This window comes from Xylaria bambusicola (assembly GCF_022495145.1).
Source record: "Xylaria bambusicola strain CBS 139988 unplaced genomic scaffold F5B22scaffold_1, whole genome shotgun sequence".
In the NCBI taxonomy this organism is placed as follows: Eukaryota; Fungi; Ascomycota; class Sordariomycetes; order Xylariales; family Xylariaceae; genus Xylaria; species Xylaria bambusicola.
This window is the reverse complement of record NW_025953554.1, coordinates 824,055-842,850: the sequence shown is the minus strand read 5'-3', so window position 1 is coordinate 842,850 and position 18,796 is coordinate 824,055. Positions and strand designations below refer to the sequence as shown.

The following is an 18,796-nucleotide window of genomic DNA, read 5'->3' as shown; positions in this document are numbered from 1 at the left end:
CAATGCGTACCGCCTCGCAGCTGGGGTAGACGGACGAATGACATGCATTGCATTGAAGCGAGCTAAGAAGAAGGAAATGCCGTGCTTCGAAAGACAAGATACAAGATCCGCTGCATTGAGAGATGGCGAATGCGGGAGGTCTAGTTGTTTCGTCTCAGGTCTGATAAAAATAATGCCCGGCGAGTGCTACACTCAGCCTGAAGCCAGCCTGAAGCCAGAAGCTAATTGCATTCCCCATTGCTGTATATGAAGAGAGTGTGTCGCACGTCGCGCATCCATCCAATGCCCTTTTTGCATTGATTTTGAACCCTTTCGAATTCTGGAATGCCGGCAGACATCAGGAATCTTTGCTAGGCTACTTATCAGACCTGACTGACGATCACAGCTAAGAGGAATCTACAGGTTGCCTATTTGGTCGTTTTCGGGCCTGCAACCTCTATAAGTCGTACCCCACAAGATCACCAATCACCCTGTTTAGGACCCTATTCGGTATCCATTGGGCCGCATTGGGGTATTTGTATTCCCTGTCTTCTGCCCTGTCGCTTTCTGGTAGGGCGAGTCTGGGCGAGAGAGGCGAGAGAGGTAAACAAAAAAGACTTATCGATAAAACAAGAAGAGTGGAAAGATGTCGGCAGGCCCCTCACAAGCGCAGCCAGCAGCGGCACTGGCGGTGACACTGCCGCTACCGCCATTCCCTAGCGAGGAGAAAAATAGGGGCGTGGACCAGGGCACCAGCACCAGCTGCTACGAATCCCCCAGACAACCAATAGCAGACGTCAAATACACATTGGCCGCTGCATTGCCAATATTGCATAGCACCACCACCAAAGAGACCCAAGAGACCCAAGAGACCCCAGAGACACCTTCTTCGATCTCCTCATCCTTCTCGAGTAGAAACAGCGCCTGTTATGGTCTCACAAGCGGTCTCACAAGTGGTCTCACAAGCGTATCCGTATCAACACCAGCTTCATCTCCCGTTTCCACCCCGTCGTCTGCCGTCGTCTGTCGTGGTACGCCCTCCCCCGCGCCAGCCACCAACACCGATAGCAACTCTCGTCACGACCATACCCCCTCACCACCACGGTCAAGGAGAACCCGTACCGCTGTCTCTCATCGCTCCCAACCCGAGCTGCATGCCGCCCGTCTTCAGAGGTCAGCAACCCTCTCGGCCTCGACCCCACCTCACCCTGTTGTTAGGAGAGAGTCCATAAGAGAAACCAAGACCGGCAATCCAAAGAGGTACTCCCTCGTCTCTACCGTTTCCACCGACTCTACCTCAGAGCATCCAGGGCTCAATCTAACTAAGATGGACGATAAATGGATTATTGTCCAACAGAAAACCTTCACAAAATGGTCAGTTGTCGACACTTGGTGTCTCTTCCCCTGAGATACATATCCGCCTCCCTCTCTACTATCGTGGCCATGAGGACTAATATTATTGGAATGCTAGGCTCAATACAAAAATCGAACCGAGAGGGGTGCAGGTTAAAGATCTCGTCACCGACCTAAGCGACGGCGTAAGCTCCCCATGTTGAACCATCCTGCGTATTTTCTATACTGATTGATTTGCATCGCCAGATCCTTCTAATACATTTACTCGAGTGCTTGTCAAATGAATCGTTAGGGAGATATGCCGCCAGACCCAAGCTACGAGTGCAAAAGTTTGAGAACGCCAACATAGCACTCAACTTCGTCAAGTCGAGAGGCATTGCCATGATCAATATCGGTGCGGAAGATGTCGTTGACGGCAATAGAAAGATTATACTTGGCTTAATATGGACCCTCATCCTGCGCTTCACCATCAGTGACATCAACGCCGAAGGAATGACAGCTAAGGAGGGACTTCTATTATGGTGTCAGCGAAAAACGGCTTGCTATGATGAAGTGGAAGTCCGTGACTTCAGCACCAGCTGGAATGATGGCTTGGCATTTTGCGCTTTGTTAGATATTCACCGACCAGATCTGATCGACTACGACGCATTAGACAAGAGCGACCACCGCGGCAATATGCAATTGGCTTTTGATATTGCTCATAAGGAGATCGGTATCCCTGCCTTGCTGGATGTTGAGGATGTGTGTGACGTGCCTCGGCCCGACGAGAAGAGTTTAATGACCTATATCGCCTATTGGTTCCACGCCTTCTCGCAGATGGAAAAAGTTGAGAATGCCGGTCGACGTGTCGAAAAATTCGTGAACAATATGCAAGGGGCATGGGAGATGCAGAGCGCCTACGAGAGAAGGATGGCCGCATTGTTAAAGCAAATCAGAGAACAGATCGAACAATGGCAGCAGGCTACGTTTGAGGGCACCTATATCGATGCCAAGCAACAGGCTACCGAGTTTGCATCCCACAAGCGAGGCAAAAAAAGGGATTGGGTCGCTGAGAAGAGTGACTTAGCAACACTTCTTGGAAACATCAAAACCAAACTAGGCACGTATCGCCTCAGAGCTTACGAGCCCCCGCCAGAGCTGTCATTGGAGACTATGGATGCAGAATGGGCGAACTTAACTAAATCAGAAGTGATGCGTGGTCAATTGATCAACGAGACTATCAGAGAGTAAGTTTCTCGAGACTTGGCGTTTCAACCTCGTCCGTTAGCTAACTGTGATGCAGCATAAAGAACGCCCTTCGTAAGTCGTTTGCAGACAAAGCCAACGACTTTGCTTTAGCTCTCAACACCATACAACTAGCCATATCAGGACTTGAAGGCGAAGTAGAAGACCAGCTTCTCCATGTAAGGAGGCTCAGTAGTAGCTTGCCGCCTCTCGACCTATATCTCGAAAAAATTGCCGCCGTCGATGAACAATGCCAGGAAGCCAACATTGAAGAGAACGACTTCACTACCTATACGTATGATGAATTATCTTATGAACACGGACTTGTCAAGTCTTCAGTACAGAAGAAGCTTGCGTTCTTAGATAACCAAATGGTTGCTCGAAATATGACAAACTTGACTCCAATCCAGCTAGAAGAATTCGAATCTGTATTCCGTCATTTCGACCGGGATGATACGAACTCACTATCTGAACTCGAGTTTTCGGCAGCGCTGGCGTCCCTTGGCCTTGTATTCAGCGAAGATGAGATGCACGACTACTTCCTCGAAACGTCGCATGGTCGTGACCGAGTTTCTTTCGAACAGTTCATCCGCTTCATGGTTGACGTGACTGAAGATCAGAACACAGCTGAACAAGTATTCCAATCATTCCGAGAGGTCGCTGACGGGAAACCATATGTTACTGAGATGGACCTACGGCACTCCCTTGTTCCTGACGAGGTTATCGAGCAACTGTGTAATATTGTGCCGCTCCACACTGGCCCAGATATGGCGGAGGACCGCGGTGTGCCTCAGTACGACTACATCAGCTTTATGGAGAAGCTCATTTCGTCCGACACAAGCGCCAACCTCCAGAATACAAATGGGAGAAGTAGCCCTACAAAAAAGACTAATGGAGTGCACTCATAGGATCAAAGCCCCATCAGACTCATCTACTAGCTAATTCATTCTCTTCGCTTCATCACAAAGCTTCCCAAAATCAGTAGACACAAAGCTCACGCTCGCGAGCACGTCAGTCAGTCAGCCTATTACCTCGCTTCTTCTTCTTCTTCTTCGCTTAATAATACCCACCGTACAAAATATACCACATTTTCTAATCAAAGTACATAAGAGAAGACCAACGAGACACGTTTCGCGTTTTTTTTTTTTTTTTTCGCAAAGCATACTCTATCCGTTTCTACTCCCCTGAAATATTCCGGATGACGAAAGATCCGGCTGGCTTTTTCTCCTCTCTCTCTCGTCTTGTCCCTTTTGTTACAGTAGCATTTCCACATAAGCATCGGGAAGGAGCCGGGGGAAAACAGCGCCCGTCATCTGCTTTTTCCCCTCCTTGCTTGGTGGTTTCTTCATTTTGGCCAGGGTTGCAAGGTCTCTATAGCATTGATCGGGGTGTTTTCTTTCTTTCTTTTTTTCAAGCTTTTCATTCTTATTGTAGTGTTTCGTAGCATTGGGAGGGGAAAATGGGAAATAATTGGGAAAGGGACCTCATGGGCGTGGAAAGGGGGGGTTTTTTCTCTCGGAAATCGAATTTTCGATGCTTCTTTCTTTTTGCTGGACGGACGTTTCTAGCGATGCAAGTGGCGGGCTTGTTTGTAAGAAATTCATACCAAACGAGCAAGCAAGCAAGCAAGCAGAAGTTTTACTTAGCACTTTACAAAAACGTAATATACTTCCAAGCCTGGCTTTGAGATCCTCCGTTCATGTATATACCGAGAATAGTACGGGGGAATGCATGGTAATTGTGGATATCATTTTATCAGAGATCATTGCAAGCACAGCCCTATGATATATACATTCTGGTGACATGTGTGGAATAGTACTAGCACGAATTTCAAAATCGATATTCTATCAAAGTAGAATGAATATACTAACTTTCTCTCTCTCAAAAAGAAAGGCAAACCCAAAACAGGAGTAAATCAGATGTGCTCAAAAAAGAAAAAAAAATCCGTTAACGTCCGGTCCAATGTTATCTACACCAATGCCATGCAAATGCCCCCCAAAAAAATCAAGTTATCCGCCGTGTTTTGTTGTTGCCCCGTTTCTATTCTACCCAGTTCCCACACAGAGCTCTGACAGTATTGCGACTTTGTCTTGTGTGTCTAAGTCCAAAATTGAAGAAATGAATGGATGAATGAATGAATGACTATTATGGCTCTTCGACATGGCGCCATTCATTCCTTGAAGGCATTCATATCCTTCAGTGCGCCAGCTAGTCTCCGGTAATCCCGTAGTAATTCCAGTACCTCACCGATCCTAAGGTCAGCAGGATTCTGTAACTCTATGAAGCGCTTCTTTGGCGGGTCAATTTTCGGCACGTCTTTTGGCGGTAGGGAGGCCGCAATGTCTGGAAATGCCTAATGTGGATGTCAGTTGTAAGTATTCCTAACTTCATTGAACGCAGCTCAACAAAATGGGTATACATACCGCTCCCAAGTCTCCTCCTTCAGTCGCCTTGCCCGGGGCATCCCTCGGGTTAGCTGGCGCAGGCGTAGTCGGTGTTCGACCAAAGCCTCGCATCATGCTTATTCCCGAGAGCCTACTGATGGGATTCAACGAGTTGCCAAGATTCCGCATTGATTCAACGAGAGCTGGATTGGAGCTTGGGGGTGTTGAGCTTAAAGGTGTGGTCTTTTCCCTGTTGTCGTCGGCGAACAAGACCTTTTTGGAGCTGCTGGTGCTTCGCCCGCTGCGAATACTGTCCGTGCTATGGTCCCGAACAGCTTTCTTACCCACTACTAGAGAGACAAGCTTATCATCTCTGCCACCCGGCGATCGGTCGAGATCATCGTTTTGTGTTAATGCAGGATCATCGAGAGCCATGGCGTCGTCAGGGGATGGCGTTTCTACTAGTTTCCGGGCGTCGTCCAATGTGCGCGGCACGACAACTTCGCGACCATCAGCCGACTCGTCACGGAGTTTCCCAAGGAGGAACCGGTAGCTCTCATTCAAACTGTTTCCAATAGTCTTAATGCCCTGGTCCGCGGTATTAAAGAAAGAATCACTTGCAGTTCCTATAGCTTGGGCAGGTGTTTGAATAAGATCACTCAACCTGCGGCGCTGAACTGCGGCCCTAAAGCTACTTGCTGTTTGCGCTGATTTGGCGCCTAACACATTTTCAGGCGTTGTGACTACTGAGCTGCTAGTAGGTGTAGAAATACCAGCGGTAAAAGCAGGGGGGAAGGTATCTGTCCTAGAAACGCCAGGTTTGCTTGGCGTCGTAGAGGCCTCATCGGCCCTCAAGCTAGCCAAATCCACCGTCTGCAGAAAGGTAATGGCAGCTTCAAGGTTTGTCAAACAGTAAGCGGCCTCCCCTTCGAGTTTCTCTTCCCAGCGAAACCTCTGAATGAAATTCGAATCACTAATGACATTAAGAGTCTCGGGGGGCATGGTTATCAGCGTATAAATGAGCATAGGCATGATTTCGTCTGCCGATGAAGAAGGGTGAAAATACGATAATGTGTCGACGATGCTCTTGTGAGCAGCCTTGAGACAATTGAGCTTCCCCAAAGGATACCGTTTCTGGTTCATAAGGACAAGGTCTTTCCGCGCTTGGTCTAAGTACTCTCTGATCTCTGCGTTCTTCTTCACCAACGCTTCTGGCCCCTCTTCTGAGGATTCGCCTAAGTCAACCCCGAGGTCGGCTGGGCCAATACCTACAACGGCTAGCGCAGCGGTCTTCGACCTCAATTTATCGTCTTGTGCTTCATCCTGTGTGGTTCTGTGGCGATATATTCGATCATAGATGCCCTCACAAAGCCGTCTCTCTACTGCTTCTTCAAGCAGCACCTTCTTCTGTTCGAGGGCCTTCCTGGCTCGCTTCCTATCGGCAAATTCTTCGGCTGTGAGCATTTGCTGCTCCGGTTCTTGTGTTTGTGTGGCCTTAGCCTTGTCTCTGGTTCCGATGGAAGCAGCCTTTGCGCGTAATAAGCTTGCAGCCGAGGCCCGTGTTGAACCGGCAGCGCTTAGAGAATGTTCGCGAGTTTGTCGAGTAGCCAAAGAGGCAATGTGAGTTTGTATATGTTGTGCAGCTGTATGGTAGAAATCTTGGAACAGCTTCGCAAGGTTATCGATATTAGGAGGGGTGGGGTGAACCTTGGCAGACAGAGAATCGATAAAACTGAGGACGAAAGAGATTAGTTGTCAGTCGCCCTTGTGCACATGATCCGGCTTCGCCTACTTACTTGTCTGTCATGCTCACCAACTCTATGGGAATGATACCTATATCGACGGATGCTCGAGGAATTTCGACTTCTTCCTCCTCCGTAGGTTCGGATTCGAAAGTATCAGGTTTTTGCTCGCTATCTTTTGTAGTCGCCACGGCTGCTCCATTTTGAAAAGTATTTGCTCTTTGAGGCTTGCTGGAACTGCCATCTGTCGAATCTGAGACAGAGGGATGTGGATATGATTTCGCAGACTTTGGAGGCCCGGGTCTGGGCTCGGAGCCCTTGGGTGCTGTCGAGGACGACATATGGATGGGCTAGCTTGAGGATACTGGAAACACCATGATTAGTCTACGTTTTATACATACTGAATGAGTGGGATTCCAGGCAGTTGTCAATTGGGTTTGACATGGTGATAATACGCGGGTAATGCTGGTGATAGCGTACCTCTTTTCGTGACCAGTGTCTGACGTCGACTTAGACTGAGCTGGACTAGGAACATGGGTAGATATCCAATGAATGGTATTATTCTAGTTACGTGAGGAGTGCTCAGAGCAGCATCAAGTCACAGGACAAATTGCAAGTAGGGAGATAACTGGAGACGTTGTTGCTGCTTGTAACTGTGTCCCTTTCGTGTGAGAGGGAAGTAGGCAGGCAATAATCAGGAGGCCGTCGAGTCAAGGTGGATCGGGAGCATAAACGCAAGATGATAGAAGCTGTCGCGTTTGGGGCCGGGGTTGCGTCGCACATGCGAGACAGGGCTAGTACCTACCTAGGTAGACAGTGAATATGGCCACGCCAAGTCACTGTCTAGTATCTACACTAAACCAGTGAGGCAGCTAGGTCTAGGCTGGCTTATGCATGGACTTAGGTACTGTACTTACTTCAAGAGGTGCCTAAGTAGGTAATTCAGGCTTCTACCTACCTACAGTATTGAGTAGATTCTCGGGAGATCTTAAGACTACCAGGAGGCATACACAATATATTTCGCCTTTCTTTCGCTTTGAATAGGTAAGCACTTTAAACACTCGAACGGTCTGAACGGGCCAGCGGAATGTTGCAAGATGCAGTTGATATGAATACCTATTTCGTACCTCATGCATACAGTACTGTGTAAGTCGGCAATGTACCTAAGCCAGCCCCATCAGTCACTCGAGGTCCACTACCACATGTACCCAGTATCCGCTGCGTGCATTATCTGATAAATGCCCGCAGGACCATCCATTCGGTTGGTACGGTATCTAGGTATCTCACTCCGAATGCAGCCTAGAGTTAAGGTATTGCACATAGTAAGTAGATACTTAGATTAGGTGCCAACTTGAAGCGTTGGCTGGATTAAGACATTCTCCAGTGAGCCGGTTCTTGGGGAGATGGGACAGGTATTTCAGGTCTCGAGAATGTCCAGGGCCTACTGCATACGTAGGTACAGTGAGGACAGTCAAGGTCAGCTTCCGATCGGAATGTTTCTGTAGGCATGCATAAGTAGGTCATAGGTCATCTGCTATCCGCCCCCTCTGTGGTGTGCCATGGGATACAGTGGGCAGTGAGGTAGGTAGAAGCCCCCCAAGTCTGCCCAAAGATGCTGTGGGGACCTTTGTGGGGAGCCGCCCTCCATGAATTCTAGCCATACGCCGCCTAGAGGCCGCCTTATCATTCGCTAGTGCACTCTGCACGATGTACACTAAGCCCTCAATAGCCTAGCTTAGTACCTACGTAACAAGGGGCCGCCCTGCCACTCACTCCCCCGTCCTACATCTACACCCATCGTCATCCATCATCTGTCCATACAATCAATACACCACCTCACTCACTCTTCTTCGCCTTCTCTATTATCATACATACATACATACATAAACAACCTTACCAGGCAACCATCGGGGGTTTCATCTTGGTTCTTTCATTCGATCAACTCCTCTTTTCCATAAGTCAGTCCATCGACCGTTAACTGTTTCCAGCCTTGGACCCTGCCATTGCCGTGTTCGTCTGCCTAAAGCCGATCGATCACTATGAGACCGAGCCGGAGACGGTCAACATCAACAACTTGCGATTCGGCTGGTCGCATAACCGCCAATCTTGTTCTATCTTTCCTAGCCATATCCGCCGCTTCTCCCGCGGCTGCCTCTATATACAACACCGATTCCATATTCTCAGATACTCCGATATTAGGCCCGTTAGTGCCGGAACCCCCTTCTCCTGCTGACCACACCTTCGTATGCCGCCTCTTGACCTATCTCTTGACCTACTGCTGCAGTGCCTCTGTACTGACTCCATAAATAGACTCTTCGTCATATCCTCCATCACGGAACCTATCAACACCCTGGACTCCATCGAAAACGGGACGTCCACCACTCAGAGGCCCAAGTATGGCTCGCCGCCGAAGATGGCCATCCTGCTGAACAGATCACGGCCCTAAAGGCCAAGAGCCGTGCCCAGAGGATAGAACGCTTGGTTGATAGACGGCCAAGCACCGTGGACCCTTTGGTTGCTGCAGCCCGCCAGCGAGGCTATGTGTTTGCGAGCTCCCCGTCCGCCTGGACCATTGACGATGTGCCCGCCCCTGACGTTACCGATAAGGAGACTGTCCTCACCATGGCTTTGATAGTGGCGAACGCCTACGTGGAGTCACCCGCATTACCAGACTGGGACGAGGTTGGCGAACCGTTTAACCGATCTGCCGATTTCGGCTGGGAGTCGGATGGGCTACGTGGGCACATTTGGGCTGATGAGACTAATTCGACCATCGTCATCGGTCTAAAGGGCACCTCGCCCGCTGTGTTTGATGGCGAAGGGACAACCACAAACGACAAAATTAATGATAACCTTTTTTTTAGCTGTTGCTGCGGCCAGCAGGGTCAGTGGACCTATAAGCAGGTTTGCGATTGTGCTACGGGAACATACAGGTGTAACAACACTTGTGTCCGAAAAGCCTTGACCGAAGAAAATCGCTACTACCAGGCCGCTAGGGAGCTCTTCGCTAACGTAACCGAACTTTACCCAAACACCAACATCTGGGTTGCCGGTCACTCACTTGGCGGCGCCGTCAGTTCTATGGTTGGTCTCACCTACGGCGTACCCGTCGTTACATTCGAAGCTGTTCCAGAAGCACTAGCGGCCTCGCGTCTCGGGCTACCCATCCCTCCCCACGCTGACCCTGAGTTCCCTCAAACCCGTCAGTATACGGGAGCATACCACTTCGGTCATACCGCGGATCCCATTTACGTCGGTACATGCAATGGTGCCACCGCGTCATGCTCCTATGGTGGCTATGCCTTGGAAACGGCTTGCCATGCAGGGTATGAATGCACTTATGATACCGTAGCTGACCATGGCTGGCGTGTGGGGATTGGCACTCATAAGATTCGTTCAGTGATCAACGACGTGATCAAGAAGTATGATACGGTGCCAGAATGCCAATACACTCCGGAGTGCCGAGACTGCGCGTCATGGAAGATGTATGAAAGCAATAGCACAGATGGAACAACAACAACCACAAGTAGCTCGACGTCCACTAAGACTCGCACTCGTACGGCGACCTGCGAGACTCCTGGATGGTGGGGCTGTAATGATAAGACTACGACTGACGCGACGACCACTACAACTTCCGAAACCACATCAACATCGACGTGTAAGACCCCGGGTTGGTTTGGTTGTAATGATAAAACCACAACCACAGAGACAACGTCCTCTCAGACTACCCCGACCATTACTTCAACGACGACGTGTGCTACACCTGGTTGGTTTGGGTGCAATGACGAGACAAGCACCAATTCCCCCCATAGTACCGCCACTGCTACGTCGACAAGTTGTGCTACACCAGGCTGGTTCGGCTGTAAAGACACAACTACCAGAACGCCGACAACAACTACACAGTCTCACGAGATCACATCACCACCACCCATGCCTACAGATACCTCTACTGGACAATTACCAGTCACTGTCCCGCCAAAATCACATTGCATTGAAAGACATTGGTACGGAACATGTAAGAAGTGGGCACCAGATGGCGAAGCAAACGCGCCCGGAAGGTGGGAGAATGATGAGATTTAGGAAAGACACTTTGCATTTGCATTCTTTCACAAATTAGATGGTTATTACGAGCTTTTGTACATACACATAACCTACATTTTAGATAACGAGGCCGGCGAGTCAACGACAATCAACGCATTTACATATATATATAACTACATATTTTTTCTAGAATATTAAAGTAATCACATGGGATATGGTAAATTCTTCGTAATGTTCAGTTACAACGGCTTAGCTACTTTATTTATTCTTTTGAGATGCTTGATAGTGACTCCTGATCCTCATATTGCTACGGCCTCACCATCCATCATGCAATCAAATGTCGTTCAGAATGAATACAAACAAATCAGGAACGCAAAATCACTAATTTCCCCCCTTTCCCAAGCCCCCGAATCCCAATTTTTAATTTACAGCATTTATTTTTTTTCTTCCCGCCAATCTTGACATTTCAACGACTTTCAACTTAGGTTGTTTAACCCTTTTCCTCGCATTTCGTTCCTAGGTATCTTTTTTTTTTCTCCTTCTCATATAGCCCCCTCACCATGACTCCAAACCCTTCAATACACAACCCTCGCCGCCCTGTGCGCGCGACACGAGTTTACCAATGGTATACACCGTCTCGCCCTCGTCGCGCAGCGCGCTCGTGACCTGCTCTACGTCGGCGGCGGCCACGACAGCGACCATGCCGACGCCGGTGTTGAAGGTGCGCGCCATCTCGGCGGCTTCGACGTTGCCTGCTTTCTTGAGCCATTTGAAGACGGCGGGCAGATCCCACGTGGCCACGTCGATCTCGGCGGCGAGGTGTGGCGGGAGCATGCGCGGGACGTTCTCTGTTAGACCGCCGCCTGTGATGTGTGCGAGACCCTTGAGGTGCGGCAGGGCTTTGAGCACGGAGCGCACGTAGATCTTTGTGGGTGTTAGGAGGGACTCGCCGACTGTGGTGGATGAGGAGGAGAGCCATGGGGCAGGGGCCGAGTATGACAGGTTCTCGCGCGCAAGGATGCGGCGCACGAGGGAGAAGCCGTTGGAGTGCACGCCTGAGGACGCGAGGCCGAGGAGCACGTCGTCGGGTTTCATGGCGTCGAGGCGCGGGAGGCGGTTCTCGGGACGCATGGCGCCGATGGCGGCGCCCGCGGCGTCGTAGTCGTCTTCCTTGTACATGCCCGGCATCTCGGCCGTCTCGCCGCCGACGAGCGCGCAGCGGGCCTCGCGGCAGCCCTTCGCGACACTCTCGACGAACTGCGCTGCCACGCCTGCATCTAGACGGCTGCATCCGAAGTAGTCGAGGAACATGAGGGGCTCGGCACCCTGCACAACCAGGTCGTTGACGTTCATGGCCACGAGATCAATACCCACTGTGCTGTGGTTCGCCGTTGCCTGCGCGATCATAAGCTTCGTTCCCACACCGTCAATGGCGCCCACCATGATCGGGGCGTCGCTCGAGAAGCCCGCCTTCGAGAGGTCGACTTCGCCGCCAAAACCGCCGATCTCAGCATCGGCGCCGGGACGCCGCGTCGAGCGGACGGCCGCGCGGATCCGTTCCACGAGTTTATTTCCCGCGTCAATGCTGACTCCGGCTTGTGCGTATGTCAAGGCTTCCTTTGTATCAGCTGTGGGTTTCAATGCCCTGTGTGCGATGTCCTTGCGGTAGTACATGTCCTTGAACTGGATGAGCTTGACACCTTCGTATGCCTTGTCCACGGCGGCTCTCAGGCTTTCGCTAGCCGTGGCGGTTGCTGCTATGACCCGACCACCTGCTGTCTGGAGCTTGCCATCCGTTAACTTGGTACCCGCGTGGAAGATATAGGTTCCTGAAGGAGGGTTTTGAACGGTCATCTCGTCGCCCTTGGCATATGACTCTGGGTAGCCACCAGCGGCAACAACAACTGTTGTGCTGAATTCGTTCTTGATCTTGATCGATACACTATCGAGGTGTCCTTTCGAACAGGCAAGCATGATCTTTGCTAAATCAGTGTCGTCGGATAGCAGGGGTAAGACAGTCTGAGTTTCTGGGTCGCCAAATCGGACATTGTACTCCAGAACTTTAGGCCCTGAAGAGGTAATCATAAGACCAGTGAACAGGACGCCCTTGAAAGGTATCTCATCCTTGCGCATGCCGTCGATGCTTGGCTGTATGATATCGCGGTCGATTTGCGCTACAAGCTCTGGTGTAGCTATATTGGTTGGCGCATAGCAACCCATACCTCCCGTGTTGAGACCCGTATCACCTTCGCCAACTCGCTTGTGATCTTGCGCTGGAGGAAGAGACTTGATGGTGTACCCATCGCTAAAAGTCAGGATACTCAGCTCATCGCCAGTTAGAAACTCCTCGATAACGACCTCATCTCCAGCAGAACCAAACTCGTGATCCAGCATGATATCTTTAAGCGCTTGGTGGGCTTCCTCTTTTGTTGTAGGGATGATGACACCTTTGCCGGCAGCAAGGCCGCTAGCCTTGATGACAACGTCATGTGAAATGGTGTTGAGGTATTGACGGGCTTTCTCATAATCAGAGAAGTTTTCATAAGCAGCAGTCGGAATATTGTGTTTTTTCATGAAGTCCTTTGAGAAGGTCTTGCTGCCTTCCATGTAAGCGGCGGCCTTTGAGGGACCGAAGCACCTGATGCCGGCATCTTCGAAGAAATCTACGGCACCAGCGACCAAAGGAGCCTCAGGACCAGGGACGACAAAGTTGATGTTCTTGCTCCTTGCTAGATCCAACAGCGCTGGGAAGTCTTCGGCAGATACTGAAGAATTGTTGGTGGTTTTGGGGCATGTTGCTGTGCCTCCGTTACCGGGCACTGCTATTATAGATTCGACAAGGGGTGATTGACTCAACTTCCAGGCGATAGCATGTTCTCTTCCTCCATTTCCAATGAGCAGGACACGAAGGGAGTTAGCCTGTGCACCCATATTGAGTAGATCTAAGTGAACTAGTGGATTTGTACAGATTTCTCCCGTGTCCAGAATAAGTAGACAGTTAGCTAGCTAACTGTCGATATGTCGCAGAGTGAGAAAGACAGATCGGATCCGCAACTAAGCTTTGCTATATGGCGGTAAGGAGTCACACTGCCAGCGAGTGTCAAGAGTTAGATGGGATGTAAGTAAATATCCACTTCCTAGGCAACTCCCAGGTAGACACTCTAGCCGTAGGTAGACTGACGATGTCGGACTGGGTCCGTGAATATCCTCAAATTTTTGCTCCCAGCTAGCAAAATGCCCCTCCAATTGTCACAAGTACCCCGCCCCCGCAGCGCTGCGTTGACATACAGTAGGTAGGTACCTACAGATAGATGCCCGTGGCTGCAGCGCGATAAGCCGATAAGTGCCTAAGTAGGTACCTACTAGGTAGGTGGGTAGGTGGGAAGGTACATAGAAGCATTGGGGGTCGGTGGGGCTGATACATTGCAGCAGTGAGGTACCTAGGTATGTACCTACGTCGGTACGGTACTTTCGCATGAGGCACCCCTGTCTTGGGACGACTCCAATCTCGAGTTGAGCCTCGGAGCCAGTCCACTTCATCTCATACCCGTTTACCAGCCAATTCAACGTTAGCCTTTAGCACGATCGCAACTGTCGATCAAATTGTGACCACTCATATATCCTATATGCCGCTATAAAGAGTCTAGATCGGTAAAACGTCGAAAATACAGTCGAAATGCTCTTCATCGGCCTGACTGGGTCCATCGCGACCGGCAAGTCTACTGTATCATCCATTCTCTCATCACCGCCTCATTCCCTGCCCATCATTGATAGTGACATCCTTGCCCGCAAAGTCGTAGAGCCTGGCACGCCTGGCTACAATGCCATCGTCAAGCACTTCGGTCCTACCACTCCAGACCTTCTAGTTCCCGTCTCTGAGTCCATGCCCGAAGATGGCGTAGATGGGAAGGGTAGACCGCTGAACAGACCGGCATTGGGCAGGCGTGTATTCGGCGATGGCGAAGAACAGAAGACAAATCGAGGTGTTCTAAATGGGATTGTGCATCCCGCAGTGCGCAAGGAGACATATAAGGCCATACTGCGCAATTACCTGAGCGGACACTGGGCAGTGGTGCTCGATGTCCCCCTGCTGTTTGAAAGCGGCTGGGATAGGTTATCGGGGGTCGTCATGGTTGTTGCAGTCAAAGACCCAGAGATCCAGATGAAGAGGCTGATGGAGCGCGATCCCCATCTCAGCGCCGAAGATGCAAAGAACCGCGTGCTCAGTCAGACAGATGTCAGGCTGAAGGCGAAGAGATGCGAGGCGAGAGGGAAGGGCAAGGGCGTGGTTGTGTGGAACGATGGTTCACGGAAGGAGCTCAAGGCCAACATCGACTCCTGCCTGGCAGAAATCAGAAGGAGCAGCCCGCCATGGTGGAACTGGCTATGCCTTCTCTGCCCTCCGCTGGGTGTTGCGGCCGGAACTTGGGTTTATTGGCAGAATATCAAGATCAATCAGAGATGGCAGGAAATGGAGCTGAATGAGAAGGCAAGGCTCTAGTTCCCACGCGCAGTCATTTCTCGGCCATTCACTGCGGCCATTCACTGCAGCAAGCAAACCATCTTTAACAGATATTGATCATGATCAAGGTACCTACCTCCCCACGCCACCATTGTTGACATTCATTCCCTAGCAACATGTCGCTTTTTCACACACATCTATTATTCAAGTCCTCAATGTGCACCCAAACAGCCATATAATACATCCGGAAGTACCTGTGCCATGAGCCTATGTACTTAATGGATAATGCAAAAAATATTGCCGCCGGTTTTGCCAACCTACTCAAACTGTAGCTAAGCAGCACACCACACATAAAATGCCCGCAACTCTTCCAGTTTATTTATGATTGCATACATCATCCTTCTTCTCGACTTCTTACTACTAATGTGATTTTCCATCACTCTACCCTCCTCTCTCGTACATTTTACTTGTCACGGGTCCAGCACAAAGCTTCCTCTCCATCACCCCCTCTAGGTTGATCTCTCTTCGGCCAAGTTCGACTGCCTCTCACATAGTTTTGCACATGTCAGTCTAAAGGGAACTCTGTTCGCACCACACCGTCGATATGCCGCCTCATTCCTTTTCTGAATGGATAGTGGGCCAGAACTACAAGAAGCCACACAAGAAACACAAGGAACGCAAACCCTTACGCCATGTTCTCTCATTCGAGGTACACACAGACGACGAATTAGGCATTGACACCTACGCATTTGCTGTACCAAGAGGAAGGCCTGCGCAACCCAAGAGTACTCGAGCTACCCCAAAGCCTGCCTTGAGGTATTCTTCCCCAGAAAGGTCGAGTTCATTAGAGCCTGAGATCGGTATTGATGTGAGTGAGGAAACTACTGAAGATGAGGCCCCTTTGGATGAGGGGCTTGATTTGACCTGCCCATGCCCCAAGATGTGTTAAAGGACAAATAAAACTAAGATTAAAAATGCAGGCAAACGCCAGGGGAAGAAGAAAGAGAACTGTCCTTGTGCCCGAAGAAGAGAGTGAAGATGACTCTGCTGAAGCTATACATGCACAGCATCAAGCAAGGAAGGGGAAGAAGAAGGTTTCCTTTGCCGATCTGTCACTGGAGGAGAATGACACAGGTGCCAGCGCTGAGAGAGTGAGTACTCGACCCAAAAAGGCCAGGAATGGAAGTGCTGTTACCATTTCTGTGTCCTCTGGGCATGAAGGTGAGCGCGAAGACGACGCTGTGCAAACGAAAGTAAAGGCAAAGAAGAGGAATGGTGGTGTATCTGTAGCTGTGGCAATGTCATCTGGAGATGAAAGCGAAAGCGAAGCAAGCATTGTCAATGTGAAACCCACAGCAAACACCGGGAAGAGGTTGACCGGCATTCTTAAGAAGACGAACGCTGCTGTCACTTCAGACTCGTCTGCTGCTGAGAGTGAGACTGATGATGCTTCCTCAAAGGGCAAGAAAACCAACGCATCAAAGTCCAAGAAGAAAAACAAGTCAAAAGAGAAGAAACAGAAGAATGATGAGACTGATACCGCTGAATCCACTGAGGATGACGATTCAGGACCTCCTACTGAGACAGAGGAGGAGACAGAGGAAGAGGCCAAGGCTCAGTTCGTAAAGAAGGACAAGCAGAAGAACAAGACTACAGACAAGAAAGCCAAGGCCAAGGCCAATACCAACAGAAAAGAGGACGAGTCAAAGTCCACGAAAAAGAAAGACGGCAAAAAGGATGAGCAGAAGCAGAAGTCCACGAAGAAGAGTAAACCAGTTTCAGAGTCAGAATCCGAGACCGTATCTGAGAGCGAGCCTGAATCAGTAGTTGAAGTCAAGTCCAAGTCCAAATCCAAGAAGGAAAAGGGGAAGACACCAAAGGAGGTGACCAGCTACCCACCAGCTCGTACCCCTCCCTACTTACGCCAGCCCAACATGTTGCTTCCTCCACGAACTTCTGTGATGCAGGTTGAACATGCAGTTGAGGTCCCGGAAGATCCCCGTCCCAATGCCTTCTTCGACAACGATAGTGGTACTGCACGCGTCTACCATGGTCCAGCGTACGGCAATCCATACGGGATGCTCTACCCCAAACGTGTCTACGACTACCAGAATCTACCAGTCGGCGTCCCACATCCCCAACAGAATCCGTGGTATTATGGCTTCCCGCCAGCGGGCGGTCAACCCGCCCCTCCAAACATGCCGCCGCCACCATTTGAGAGAAACGCTGCTGACGAGGCTAATCCTTGGTTCCGAGGCTATGGGGTAGTAGGGCCAGGACCAGCACCACCTAATATGCCTTTGCCTCCAGAGTTTGCACAAGCGAAAGATAAGAGTAAAAACAATAACGACGGGCACTACAACCAGTTACCACCAAGGTCGCGCGGGTCCAGAGACCGAGACGCAGGCTGGGACTCTAACGTTATGCCGATCCCACCTGCCGGGTCTCCCACTAAGGATTCGAATGCATCTCAAGGCTCGAAAGCCTGTAGCTCTACCGGAAGACCGTGGGATGCTCAGGGCGTCCCAGATTCTCCATGGAGCCCAGACAAGCAGACGGAGAAAAAGAAGAAGGACAGAGATTCAAAGGCTGCCAGTGCATCCATGAACGCCACAGTTGCTGACATCGGAAAGGCACTACAGCAGGTCGCCGCCAAAGACTCTGCCGACCTACGTGCTAGGGAGGAGCGCTGGAGCAACCGAAGTGGTAGCAGCAAGGTTCTCAGCCCACAGCCTGACAACTCGAGCTGGAATAATAATGTTAATGGCGGCGGATGGAATACTGGTAATGCGAATAATGGTAGCAACTCGGGGTGGGATAATGCAGCAGCCAACAACAGCAACAACGACTGGAATAACGCCAATGCAAACAACAGCAACAACAATGACGACTGGGGCGGCAATAATAACAATACCGGCGGATGGGACACCAATACCAACAACAACAATGACAGTGGATGGGATAACGCCGGACCAAGCAATACCAACAACAATGACGCAGTATGGGGTAATAACGACACCAACAACAACAACAACAACAATAACGATAATAACGACAAGAACAACGATTGGAAGACCACATCCCCTCCGATGCCAGGGACGTGGGGCAGTCCCGTGCCCTCCAACAGCAGCAACCGACCCCCGTCGAACTGGAGCGGCGGCAACGTTGCCGGAAACACCTCCTCGCCTCCCGTCGCCAGCAAAAACGGCAACAACAAAGGCAAGCAAGTCGAATCGGGCCCCAACTGGGGAGATACCTCGTTGGCGCAGAGCTCACGTGGGTACTGGAATACGCCCGAGGGTAAAGCGGATCTTGCCGAGGGAACCGGTCATCGTAAGAAAAATGACAACAATGAGTCTTAGTGGTGATGATTTGGATGATACATTTTCTTCTGATGTATTGTGTTGTTGAGGGCGATTGATATCGTCGGCGCAAGGAGAGATCAGGGGTTGGGGGCTCATCTGGCTGGATGGGAATGGGATTCCCTATTCCCTGTGCATGAGTATATACTTAAGTCTTGCTGTGTACTTAGGCAGATGGCATCGATTTCACGGTGCTCACTGAAGAGGAACTAGTTCAGACGTATAAATTTTAACTATAAGTACTTAAAG

General features: G+C 50.4%; 6 protein-coding genes across 6 annotated transcripts; 4 read left to right on the top strand and 2 right to left on the bottom strand.

Moving 5' to 3' along the window:
- Positions 1-1,306: 1,306 nt before the first annotated feature.
- Positions 1,307-3,464, top strand: F5B22DRAFT_632486 (calponin homology domain-containing protein; the record flags this gene model as incomplete). Its single annotated transcript, XM_047976701.1, has 4 exons — positions 1,307-1,353; positions 1,451-1,517; positions 1,579-2,558; positions 2,615-3,464. The coding sequence occupies 4 exons, from the start codon at positions 1,307-1,309 to the stop codon at positions 3,462-3,464; spliced, it is 1,944 nt and encodes a 647-aa protein (XP_047836322.1).
- Positions 3,465-4,706: 1,242 nt separating this feature from the next.
- On the bottom strand, positions 4,707-7,385 carry F5B22DRAFT_11088 (uncharacterized protein). Its single transcript, XM_047968775.1, has 4 exons — positions 7,163-7,385; positions 6,737-7,046; positions 4,980-6,672; positions 4,707-4,909 (listed from the first exon to the last, which is right to left on the bottom strand). The coding sequence occupies exons 2-4, from the start codon at positions 7,021-7,023 to the stop codon at positions 4,727-4,729; spliced, it is 2,163 nt and encodes a 720-aa protein (XP_047836321.1). The 5' UTR covers positions 7,024-7,046; positions 7,163-7,385; the 3' UTR covers positions 4,707-4,726.
- Positions 7,386-8,483: 1,098 nt separating this feature from the next.
- F5B22DRAFT_582869 (Alpha/Beta hydrolase protein) lies at positions 8,484-10,942 on the top strand. The gene is made up of 2 exons (XM_047973334.1): positions 8,484-8,925; positions 8,993-10,942. The coding sequence occupies exons 1-2, from the start codon at positions 8,722-8,724 to the stop codon at positions 10,760-10,762; spliced, it is 1,974 nt and encodes a 657-aa protein (XP_047836320.1). The 5' UTR covers positions 8,484-8,721; the 3' UTR covers positions 10,763-10,942.
- A 15-nt stretch (positions 10,943-10,957) lies between these two features.
- On the bottom strand, positions 10,958-13,962 carry F5B22DRAFT_582867 (phosphoribosylamine--glycine ligase). Its single transcript, XM_047973333.1, has one exon. It carries the CDS (start codon positions 13,652-13,654, stop codon positions 11,279-11,281), a length of 2,376 nt encoding a protein of 791 aa, XP_047836319.1. The 5' UTR covers positions 13,655-13,962; the 3' UTR covers positions 10,958-11,278.
- A 273-nt stretch (positions 13,963-14,235) lies between these two features.
- Positions 14,236-15,775, top strand: F5B22DRAFT_582866 (dephospho-CoA kinase). Its single transcript, XM_047973332.1, has 2 exons — positions 14,236-15,313; positions 15,755-15,775. Exon 1 carries the CDS (start codon positions 14,400-14,402, stop codon positions 15,222-15,224), a length of 825 nt encoding a protein of 274 aa, XP_047836318.1. The 5' UTR covers positions 14,236-14,399; the 3' UTR covers positions 15,225-15,313; positions 15,755-15,775.
- F5B22DRAFT_11045 (uncharacterized protein) lies at positions 15,052-18,664 on the top strand. Its single transcript, XM_047968764.1, has 3 exons — positions 15,052-15,313; positions 15,762-16,053; positions 16,166-18,664. The coding sequence occupies exons 2-3, from the start codon at positions 15,790-15,792 to the stop codon at positions 18,545-18,547; spliced, it is 2,646 nt and encodes an 881-aa protein (XP_047836317.1). The 5' UTR covers positions 15,052-15,313; positions 15,762-15,789; the 3' UTR covers positions 18,548-18,664.
- The last annotated feature ends 132 nt before the right edge of the window (positions 18,665-18,796 follow it).